The sequence below is a fragment of the Microtus pennsylvanicus genome, chromosome 1 (genome assembly GCF_037038515.1).
Source record: "Microtus pennsylvanicus isolate mMicPen1 chromosome 1, mMicPen1.hap1, whole genome shotgun sequence".
Classification (NCBI taxonomy): Eukaryota; Metazoa; Chordata; class Mammalia; order Rodentia; family Cricetidae; genus Microtus; species Microtus pennsylvanicus.
Window position 1 is genome coordinate 155,763,887 of NC_134579.1, and position 12,158 is coordinate 155,776,044.

The following is a 12,158-nucleotide window of genomic DNA, read 5'->3' on the forward strand; positions in this document are numbered from 1 at the left end:
ATGAACCAGGCTCCGGAGATGTTCTGTGCTGTCCTGTTAAGGAGCTATTGTTGCCTCAGGCTCCGGAGATGTTCTGTGCTGTCCTGTTAAGGAGCTATTGTTGCCTCAGGCTCCGGAGATGTTCTGTGCTGTCCTGTTAAGGAGCTATTGTTGCCTCAGGCTCCGGAGATGTTCTGTGCTGTCCTGTTAAGGAGCTATTGTTGCCTCAGGCTCCGGAGATGTTCTGTGCTGTCCTGTTAAGGAGCTATTGTGGCCTCTTTGCACATTTCACACAGTATGAACGTACAAATATTTGAGCACTTTGTGCCCCATTCAACTGCCTTCACGTGTTCAAGTCATGTCAAAGAGGCACATGCCCTACAGACTGAATTACCTTGTGGACTCCTTGAGGATAGAGAATGTTGTTTGTCCAATGATACAGTATAAGTGGCCCAAGCCTCATCTTTCCACATGATTTCCTCAGTCTGGGAGCAGTAACTTGCAGCATGGAAGCCAGCGAGCTGTCTATAGCAATGATCTTCTTGTCTTTGACTACCATTGGATTGCTGGGGAATTTCTCTCTTCTCCACCACTACATGTTTGTTTACCTAGTGAGGTACAGATTAAAGTTTACAGACTGGGTTCTGATGCACTTGATTGTAGCCAACATCTTAACTATACTGACTAAAGGAGTACCTCAGACAATAGTAACTTTTGGGTTGAACAACTTCTTCAATGATGTTGGATGCAAATTGGCTTCCTGTCTTCACAGAGTAAGTAGGGGTGTGGGGATTGGCAGCACCTCCTTCCTCAGTGTCTTCCAGGCCATCATCATCAGCCCCATGAACTCCAGGTATTCGGAGCTTAAAATAAATTTACACAAGTACATCTGTTACTCTGTGTACCTGAACTGGGTAATTCATTTCCTTATTAGCAGTATTAATCTTGTGCACATGAGGGCAAAATATGGAAATGAGAGCACAGAAAACTTGAAATCTTTTTTATACTGCTATTCTGTCCGTCATGACCCAATCAGTGACATCTTGTATGCAACATTGCTATCAGCTCCTGACATTGTTTTTCTGGTACTCATGTTATGGTCCAGTGGCTCCATGGTTGTCACCCTGTACAGGCACAAGCAAAGAATGCAACACATGCCCAGGACCAATGTTTCTTCCAGATCCTCCCCTGAGACAAGAGCCACTAAAACCATTCTTCTCCTGGTCAGTACGTTCTTCTCCTTTTACACATTCTCTTCGCTCTGTCAACTCATTGCGGCTGTTCTATATGATCCAGGCTGGTCTCTGGTGCATGTGACAGCAATGGCCTCTCTACTTTTCCCCACTGTTTGTCCTTTTCTCCTCATGAATCATGATTCTCGGGTATCCAGCTATTGCCTGCCCTGGAAAATTAGTAGACATTTTTCTAAGACCTCTGATCAAGAGCTGAAGTGAAATCTGCTGCCCAGTCCTCACTTGGTTATTGAGTCATTTTGAGAGAATAGTGAGCATAATAACATTCATATCACATGACTTTTGAGGTGATTGAAGTTGAACCTTCTCACTGCTGTGAATGGAAGTGAATGTGTTCAGCCACGTAGGCATACATAACTGTGTGTGTCCTTTTGTGCACAAGTATGAGAATGGATTTATTTAAAATATATTTACTTTACACATCAAGAAATATATTTAGTTCATGGTGTAACAAATTACAAATTATACTGTAAATTAGCTAGACTTTAAGTTTCAGATTAAGATAGTTGTTGAAAAACAATAATTGCTTTGTGTTGTGATTCCTGGATATTTGGGAATTGAACCTGAAATAAACAAAATAAAAGTTTAATTGAGCTCTATGCTAATATCTAATGTGTTTCCCTGCTCTGGTGCATTCTATGCTACACTCCATTGTTTTAATATGGAAGGTAAAATTTCCCCTGCATTTACATTTCCCCTTGTACGTGACACCGTACCTTGCTTCCCTTGTCACATCCCTTGTATCTTACTTCGCTTGTCACATCCACAGCAGACATGTACCTTTAACACCTTTCAATGTACAAGGGGCACACTCAGAGTTCAAAGAAATTTTCCACTTTGGATACAGCTCTGTTTTCATTTCCCAAATGAAAGCTAATGCAATTATGCTCACATCTGCCTTTTGAGTACCCCCTTCTATCAGTCCTAAATAGGAGGAAGTTTGAAATCACTGCACAAATTCTCTGAACCCATTTTCATTTCACATAAAGGAAGTGTTTCTATTTGTATGGTTAATTTCAACTTTTACGATTTCTTGTGTCTTATATTATTAATTTCTATGTTTCTACAAATTAATGATAGGAGTCACCTCTTTGAATATCAAAGAATCAATATGGACTTTGATTTCTTCAGTGCTGGAGAGAAGGACCAGCAGTTAAGTATTGCTCTACTCTCACAGAGCCTTGATTAAAGTCCAAGCCCCTCCATCCACTAGCACACTGTTGCCTGTAACTTCAGATGCAGGGATGTGATGTCATTTTCTGAAATCACCAGGCATTGAACATGTGTGTACAACATTTGATAATATAAAAAATAAACCTTAAAAGAACTTTGCTTTGTTGATCCACATGCACTGTGGTTTGGACACATTGTTGGTGTCTCTCCAGAGACCATGTATTGGAGACCTTGTCCCCCCTGGGATTATGTTATACTGGAGGAAGCATAGCATGTTCAAGCTCTCTCTCATTACCTATCTTTCCAACGTGAGTTCTTCTGAACCATATTCACAACCATAATGAATATAACTGCTTTAATGTCCTCTCTGAATTTATGCAGACTCAACACACTGGTCTACTTTCACCCTATGATATAAATAATTTTCCTTTCTTCAGGAATTACCCAGGCTTATGCATCTCATTCTGGAGAGAGAGAAAGTTTAATTTTAAATATGTGTATTTTTCAACACAAAGTATCATGTATAAAAACTAACATTTGGGTTTTCCAACATGTTCTGATGGTAGCTAAATAAATAATATTTTGTAAAAATAAATGTTCATACTTGTTGGTTCACAAGTATTTTTGTGTCAGCTTCAAAATGTATATCAACACTTTCCACAGATGGCTCTCAAAATACTCAGTAAATGTTCTTCTTTTTTAGCAAAATCTCCCAGTCATAAATTTTGATTGGTTACAAATGCACACTCTTATGAAGACCCTTTTCTAGTCAATACTTTTGAACTTACAATTAAAATCAATTGTGAGCTATTGTGTCATGGCTATGATTGTCAAGAAAAAATAGAAATAGCAGGAGAGTTGGAACTCAGTTTAGCGTGTGAGGGATGACAATCTAAGTGAGGTAATAACTTGTGTTATAATACATCGGCCCAGTTCCACTAAGTTTCTTCTAAATTATAAAGACAGAAAGAATTGGGGCTTCTCAGGAAATAACCCCTAATTGTAAAACCACAATAGTAGTTTGTAAGCCTTGAAATCCAATACATTCTAACAATATAAAATTTTACTTTTTTATACAAGTGTGTGGGTGTGTGATAATAAAGAAAAAGAGGGATCGAGTCAGTGGGACATGAAACGTGTTGAAGCAAGAAAGGGATAAGGGAAATGTTAGTAATATTTTTAATTAAAATAAAAATACCATCTTTTTTTTTTAAGGGACAACATTTATTCTTTTTCCAAATGTTACAGTAAATCCAGGTGGAAGAGAATGGTTTTAGCAGTTAGAAAAAAAAAAGTACAAATCTGGGGTTTGGCCATTAAAAGTTATTTACAACGACGGGAGGGAAAAACACAACAAAAAGTTGTTTCACATCACAGACCTTCCTCCTGCCCCAAAGCCTAATACTTGCCTATCAAGTCAGAGGCGGTTGATTCACAAGCTGGAGGTTTGAACTTGAGTAAGACAGTTATAAAACCCAGACAGGGGCAATGTCCTCCTCAGCCCAGGTGCCACTAGGCACAGCACAAGAGACTAAAAACTCAACAGGGAAAAGCTGGACACTCAGGGTTTGGGAGTCTAAGCCCCCACTTCTGGCTCAGGGGCTTTGGAAGTAGAATAAACAAAACGTACTTGGAAAAGAATTGGGAGAAAAGCCAGCAATTGCCTTCTGCAGGGGTGGGGCCTGGGTAGGAAGGAGGTAGGGACAGGAGCATTTCACATCACTAACCTAACTTGAGAAACCTTAAGGGGCCATCTTCAACTGGCCTTAAGAGTAAGACCAGATGGCTGATGGGAGAATCCACAGGAGGGAGGGAACATGGCTGGAAGGGGGCAACAAGCCTCTTCCTTTCTGGGCACCGGAAGGCAGCCAGGGCACCAGGTCCAGGCAGTGACCTCACAAGGACAGCACTGTTTTTGCAGTTTAGGAGATCACCCACCTGCCCTCACCCAGTTTACTCATTCTGCTCAGCGCTGGCTGATGCAGGGCCACTCTCGGTCCCCGAGGGAGTGGATGGCTCTGCAGCCCGGGGCCCTGCCTCCTCTTCCCTGTCTCCTCCCTTGGAGGCTGCACTAGCCTCTGCCCCCTTGGCCTGGGGCTCTTGCCTTTCAGGGGTGGCGGCGGCCTTCCCTTCTTGAGCAGTGCCCTCTTGGCTGCAGGCGCTGATCTCCCCCTGCTCCTGCTCTTCCTCTGTTGGCGAGGAGGCCGAAGAATCACCCCCACCCTCCTTCCGATTTCTCTTGAAGGACAGGCCACTCAATTTGAAAGGCTTCTTGAAGGAGAATTTCTTCTTCTTCTTGGGGGTCTCCTTGGGGGAGACCTCCCCCTTGGCCTGAGCTTCCTGGCTAGGGGGCGCTGGCTCGATGGCGTTGCCAGTAGCCCCAGCTGCCTCATCTGTTCCGTTCACGGGTGGTGACTCCCCTTCACCCTTGGGGGTTAAGTCTCCATTGCTTTTCACATGGCCATTCTCCTGTCTGTTGGCCTTCGCGGGGGAAGCGTCCTCTGCCTCCTCGGCGATCACGTCGCCCCGGGGAGCCTTGGAACTCTGGCTGCCCATGATGGGGGTCTGCTGGGGGCTCCCGGAGCCGCCCCGAGCTGGCGCCGCAGGGGATAGTTCGGCTGGGATGGCCTGGAGGGCGGAGGGGTGGGGCTGCGTCCGAGGGGAAGGGGTACGGGGGCAAAGAGCGCTGCACCCCAGCTCCAGCCCGTCGCCGCTGCACTCCACGCCAGAATGCCCTAAAAATACCATCTTATACACAAAAATATGTCAGAATAATCCTCACAGTCAGTACCATGCATTTGTCAGTAGTGATCTACCACTTTACTTAGATGAACTTTTACAGTTCAATATATTATGGAAATGTCATGTTAATCTTATTACTGAAGCCTGTATTACCTCACTTAGATAGCCATCCCTCACACTCTGAACTGAGTTTCAACTCCCTTGCTATTTCTATCTTTTCTTGTCAGTCAATCATAGCCATGACACAGCACCTCACAATTGATAATAGTCGTAGGATCAAAAGTATTGACTACAAAAGGGACTTCATAAGAGTGTGCAGTCAAAAGCAGCAGTGATGTTTTCCCCTAGATAAGAGCATTTTCACAATCTGATACAGTGGCTCAGGGTGTATAGTGCACTGAACACTTGACAACTCTCATTTAAACCCTGGATTGTACACTAATTCTAGGTTATAAGACTTAAAACAAGTGTGTCAACTCTATTCTAGTTACCACATATGTCAGACATTTACATTCATGTATTTTTGCAATATCACATACCCAGTCATAGAAGTAATAGTGAGTGGTAAGAAATCTACATGTAACTGTTATACATAAATATGAATAGATGTTTTAGTTGTGGATATGTGAGCACAGAAACAGAAAACCAACACTATAAACTGCTCCATGTAATTTCAGGTATCTTCCTTTGCTTTCCCAAGGCTTAAAGGACTAATATGACGTACTTCCCAATGATCACCCAGTTCTTTTACACTCATCAGCTTCCATACACAATGTAATAGAGACGATCATGGAGACATAGTCTCACAGAACAATCAAAAAGCCTTTAGGGTGAAGCAGAGTCTGGGAGTGAAAAAGAGTCATTTTAGAACTACAGTGTTAATGCCCACAGATCTAGTTTTCAGCCAAGATCTGAAATTGCACATAATTTAAAGGGCAAATGCCTAAGAATATTTAGAGAAATCATGTTTGAACAAGTCAAATGGTGTACTGAAGTCATAAAAAAATCTGAAGATATTTAGGAAAGCACAGTGAAAAAGAATCATAAAAATAACCAGTCATAGCTGGGCAGTGGTGGTACATGCCTTAAAACCATCCCTCAGGAGACAGAGATAGTTGGATCTCTGTGAATCCGAGGCCAGTCGGTCTACAGAGTGAATTGCAGGACAAACTCCAAGGTTACAGAGAACCCTGTCTCAAAAAAAAGCATTCATTTAAGCATAATAATAATAATAACAACAACAACAGCAACAGCAGTAATCATCATCGTCATCATCATCATCATCATCATCTCCCCAGCAATTTAGCCATAGAGAAGAGGATTTCTCCACTGAGAGCCATAGAGATTAAACTGTCTGCTCTGTTCCAACCTCCTTCATCCTTTTATTCATTCTTATGAATAACTTCTGCTAATTCTTGGTGAAAACATAAGCAATCATCTGTGGGTTTTTCTCAAGTGTGAAGCCTTTCTGTTCCTGAACTTTGACTCCAGAGCATCGAACAAGAACATTTCCTTGGTGAGAAAGGTACACTAACCCTTACCAACATGTAAATTGAATACTGAACAGTATTTCCTGTGTATTCAATCATACACATAATTACAAGTACATTGGAACATACTTATATATTAGGCATGGTGGTCTTATATCTTTGTATAAGGGTAATATGTATCATCAATGTTTATGCACACATGCCACAGGTACAAAAAGCTCATGCTTTTTGTGCATCAAGACATGTCTGGGAAGTGGTCTATGACCTATGCAAATTGCAAAGGATAAACAAAAAGTAATGAATATAAATTTCAGAACAATGAATTTCAGCAACAATAAACTGCTTTATTTTAACAAAAGCTATTTTATTCATGGTCCCTTGGAATGTGTGTGTGTATGTGTGTGTGGTTATCTTAACACAAATATGTCATTCATTGATTGTCTGTTTATGGCTAAATCTATAATCTTGATAGCAATATCCAACTGAATGCAGATAGAAAAATTTTAGAAACAGCTAACACGAATGTTTCATAAAATACACAGTTAAAAAACTGATCAATTAATGACTGTCTGTGGCACTTGTTTTATTTACTTTATTTCTCATTTATTAGCAGATTTCTGTAATTACACTTTTCATTTTTTTATAAAACACATAATGTGATCATAAAACAGCGTTCTGAGTTCCAGCACCCTTTGACATTTTCAGTATCGCATGATGTTTTCTTTTTACAACTGGGGAGTAAACTGGCAATCTGCAACTGTAAAACACTCTTATGTGCAACCGCTTCATGCACATTCACTACTTAAAGAAATTTCATAAACTAGATACCAATGTACACACACAATCTGTATGTAAGAATATTTTCTGGCTCAAGCATGGTTCCTGGTGTGCCTTCTCTAGCTGATATTCTTCCCCATGTTGGTTTCATATAGATATGAAACCACAGAATAAATCATAGTAAAAGAGACAAAATATTCCATAGAACAATTTTATTGGGGTACTATGAAAATGGTTCCATGCAAAAGTGCTTCCTTACAGGCATAAGCATATTTTTTGGATCTCTAGCACACATGAAAATTTTGTGGTATGGATGTGGATCAGGAATCATAGCATTTAGAAAGTAGAAACAGAGAAAAGACACTGAGCTCACTGGAAAGCAAGTCTCATCAATTAGTGAGCTTCTGACTCAGTAAAAGACTTTTGCTCAAAAATTACATCGGGGGGCTGGAGAGGTGGCTCAGCAGTTAAGAGCATTGCCTGCTCTTCCAAAGGTCCTGAGTTCAATTCCCAGCAACCACACGGTGGCTCACAACCATCTGTAATGAGGTCTGGTGCCCTCTCCTGGCCTGCAGGGATATACACAGAACATTGTAAACATAATAAATAAATAAATAAATAAATAAATAAATAAATAAATAAATATTTTGGGGGCTGGAGAGATGGCTCAGAGCTTAAGAGCACTGACTGCTCTTCTGGAGGTCCTGAGTTCAATTCCCAGCAACCACATGGTGGCTCACAACCATCTGTAATGAGATCTGGTGCCCTCTTCTGGCCTGCAGGCATACATGGAGGCAGAACACTGTGTACATAATAAATAAAAAAAATTACATCGGCAAGTAATAGAGAAGACAAATAACATCATATACCCGGTCTGCACTTGCACCTGCACAATCACATATATGCATAAAAACACATGCACAAATTTAGAAAAAATATTTTAAATGTAATCAGATGCAAGTACGGATCTATCTTCTAAAGAAGTACATGACAAGAGTCTATTCAGTATCACAAATATATCCAAGCATAGGGATTGAATTTACAATTAACATAAAATTGCTCACAAAATAAAGATTTTGTCTGGTAAAATAAATACTGAATTTAAAATGAGTTCAAAGTGCTAGTAGAAGCATTATGTAAAGTCACCAAAGTAGCTTAAAAATTAGGTACAAAAAGTCAATAAGCAAACCATGATATGAAAAACCAAGTAGTACAGAACTCAATTCTAATCTGTTGCTTTCATTGGTTAATTAATAAAGAAACTGCCTAGGCCCATTTGATAGGCCAACCCTTAGGTGGGTGGAGTAAACAGAACAGGATGCTGGGAGAAAGAAGCTGAGTCAGGGAGTCGCCATGGTTCTCCCACTCCAGACAGATGCAGGTTAAGATCTTTCCTGGTAAGCGCACCTCGTGGTGCTACATAGATTATTAGAAATGGGTTAGGAGGCTGAAACTAATGGGCCAGGCAGTGTTTAAAAGAATACAGTTTCCGTGTAATTATTTCGGGTAAAGCTAGCCGTGCGGGCAGGCGGGTGCCGGGAAAGTAGCCCGCCGCTCATAACACAACAACAATTCAAATACATGAACCCAGGAGGACATTTCTAATGCAAAAGAGAATATATTTAATTTCATAGTCTTTCCAGAGAAGAAAGCAGGCAATCTTAATTTGGTTCACTCTACTTTCTTAAGTGCATCACAATTTTCACTTCATTTGTTTAGGGTTTATACATATTACTTTAAAATTGATTTCACTATTATATTAAATACTAATTAATATAACACTACGTAAAGGAAAATTTTCTTTTGATTTGCTTTGTTTCATAATTCTAGATTTCTGTTTATACTCACCTCTAGGTCTGTCTTAGGTAATGCTAAGCACCATTGTAGGAGATAAGAAGTAAAGAAGTTTCTATACTTGTGTGTGTGTGTGTGTGTGTGTGTGTGTGCATGTGCACGCTTGTGTTTACATGTGCATATCTGTGACTGTCTATTCACTTATCCATGCAGCTGCACATAGAGCCCAGAAGTTGCTCTCCGGTTGACATCTTCAGTCAGGACTTTGTATTTTTGTACAAACCCTCCCCTGAGGCCAGAGCCACTAAAAATATCCTGGCCCTGGTGTGCACCTTTGTATCTTTTTATACACTCTCCTCCACCATTTATGCTTATATCTCTGCCTTTAACATTTCAAGTAAGTGGCTAAATAACATCTTTGACCTGATTTCTACATGTTTTCCGACCATAAGTCCTTTGGTTTTAATGAACCCTGACCACACTGTAAAAAAACTCTGGACCAAATTCAGACAGTCTATCAGATGCATGTCACATTTATGTTAATTCACATACTTTGTGTTCACTGAAAAACCAATGTGCAACTCAAGGAGAAAGACACAAACTTCTTTTTTATTGATTTTTTTATTGAGCTCTACTTTTTTCCCTGCTCCCCTCCCTGTGTCTCCCCTCCCCTTTAATCCTCCCCCAAGGTCCCTGTGCTCACAATTTACTCAGGAGATCTTGTCTTTTTCTACTTCCCATGTAGATTAGATCTATGTATGTCTCTTTTAGTGTCCTCATTGTTGTCTAAGTTCTTGGGATTGTGATTTGTAGGCTGGTTTTCTTTGCTTTATGTTTAAAAAACACTTATAAGTGAATACATGTGATAATTGTCTTTCTGTGTCTGAGTTACCTTACTCAAAATAATGTTTTGTAGTTCCATCTATTTTCCTGCAAAATTCAAGATGTCGTTAATTTTTTCTGCTGTGTAGTACTCCATTGGGTAAATGTACCACATTTTTTTTTTCATACTTTCTTTGATCGAGGGGCATTTAGGTTATTTCCAGTTTCTGGCTATTACAATAAATGCTGCTTTGAACATAGTTGAGCACATGTCCTTGTGGCACGATTGAGCGTCTTTGGATATATACCCAAAAGTGGTATTACTGGGTCTTGAGGAAGATTGTTTCCTAATTTTCTGAGAAATCACCACACTGACACCCAAAGGGGCTGTGCCAGCTTGCATTCCCACCAGCAATGCAAAAGTGTTCCCTTTACCCTACGACCTCTGCAGCATAAGTTGTCATCAGTGTTTTTGATCTTGGCCATTCTTATAGGTGTAAGATGGAATCTCAGAGTTGTTTTGATTTACATTTCTGATGACTAAGGATGTTGAACATTTCCTTAAGTGTCTTTCAGCCATTTTAGATTCCTCTGATGAGAGTTCTCTGTTTAGGTCTGTTCTCCATTTTTTATTAGATTATTTATTCTTTCGATGACCAATTTCTTGACTTCCTTGTATATTTTGGACATCAGACCTCTGTCTGATATGGGGTTAGTAAAAATCTTTTCCCATTCTGTAGGCTGTCATTTTGTCTTGTTGACCGTGTCCTTTGTTTTTCTGAAGATTTTCGGTTTCAGGAGGTCCCATTTATTAATTGTTTCTCTCCGTGTCTGTACTGCTGGGGTTATATTTAGGAAATACTCTGCTGTGCCAACATGTTCAAGAAGACACAAGCTTTGTAAGGCAGACATTAAGGCTGGTTGGGATTTCTCCAGATGGTTGAATGTGAATCTACCTTACAGCAAGGGGCCATCCTCCTTCTCTCTAAAGATCCCAGTCATGATGCCTTTCATGAAAAAATTAAATAGACCTAGTGTCATATTAACAATCTTGATGTATATATAAAGCAGGATTGAGTTGCAAATATTCTAGACACAAAGAACACTCTGCTAGGCATGTGAAGTACATGTCAGTCTCATATTAAATATTCTTAGCAGGTTTCTTCTAGAATTCTCTGTGAAGAAAACATAGACCTTGGACCATAAAGACAGTTTCATTTGCTCATGGCTATAACAGAATGTTTTCTTATGTGAAATCATCTTGTTACTCAAGACTCAGGTAGGACAATTTTACTAAAAGTTTCTGTGAAGAGATTGACATTTCTGGAGTTATGAGGGTGGCTCAAGGGTTAAAGTGTTTGTTGTACAAACATGAGTTTGCCTTGTGAATGTGCTGCATCTGTGTCCTGTGCCTGTGTAGGATGCAAATCATGGTGCTACTAGAACAGAGCATGAGCCCTGAGAATAAAATTTCAGGTAAAAATACCAGCGCTATATACAATGAATTTGTGATTCCATCCCGAAGCCCTGCAGAACAGTACCCAGAATCTATTTTCCATGTGAAGTTTTTGAAATTCCATTTTCTGTGCTTGTACAGAGGGAAAATTAGGTTTACACACATGTATAGGATCCAACAAAAAAAAATAGAGATACCAATGTAGCGGGTGGCTTTTGTTTTAAGCTTCTTGCAGCTGGAGTTCATAGGGCTCGTCTTGATAGCCTGAAAGACACTGAGTATGCAGGTTGCTGCAATTGACATTCCCCTGGCCACTCTGTAAATATACAGAATAGATATACATCCAAACTCATGAAGGAAATGTTTTACTCCAAATGCTGTCATGGTCTGTGGGATTCCTTTGGAAAGCATGATAAGGGAGTTGGCTACAGTCACGTGCTGAACTATGACATCTGTGGTCTTGAACCGAAATCCAGTCAGACACAGGGAAACATAACGATAAAGAAGAGAGAAATTTGCTAAAATTCCAGCTACAGTTTGTACTGTAAATAGGGTTCCTGCTAAAACATGAAGGGCCATTGTGTCATGGGAATGTCTTCACAATTTCTTTTTCCTGAGATAAAATAACCATTGACAATGCATAACACTGTGATTTACATTTCTTTGTGTGGT

At 40.1% G+C, this 12,158-nt stretch overlaps 1 protein-coding gene and 1 pseudogene across 1 annotated transcript; one reads left to right on the forward strand and one right to left on the reverse strand.

Moving 5' to 3' along the window:
- The first annotated feature begins 485 nt into the window (after positions 1–485).
- On the forward strand, positions 486–1,433 carry LOC142859492 (vomeronasal type-1 receptor 4-like). Its single transcript, XM_075989693.1, has one exon. The coding sequence runs from the start codon at positions 486–488 to the stop codon at positions 1,431–1,433; it is 948 nt and encodes a 315-aa protein (XP_075845808.1).
- Positions 1,434–4,358: 2,925 nt separating this feature from the next.
- LOC142833022 (MARCKS-related protein pseudogene) lies at positions 4,359–4,961 on the reverse strand (annotated as a pseudogene).
- Between the last annotated feature and the right edge of the window lie 7,197 nt (positions 4,962–12,158).

What these genes read in the sequence shown, in the direction of transcription:
- LOC142859492 (XM_075989693.1), top strand. Translation starts at nt 486, where the DNA reads ATGGAAGCCAGCGAGCTGTCTATAGCAATGATCTTCTTGTCTTTGACT.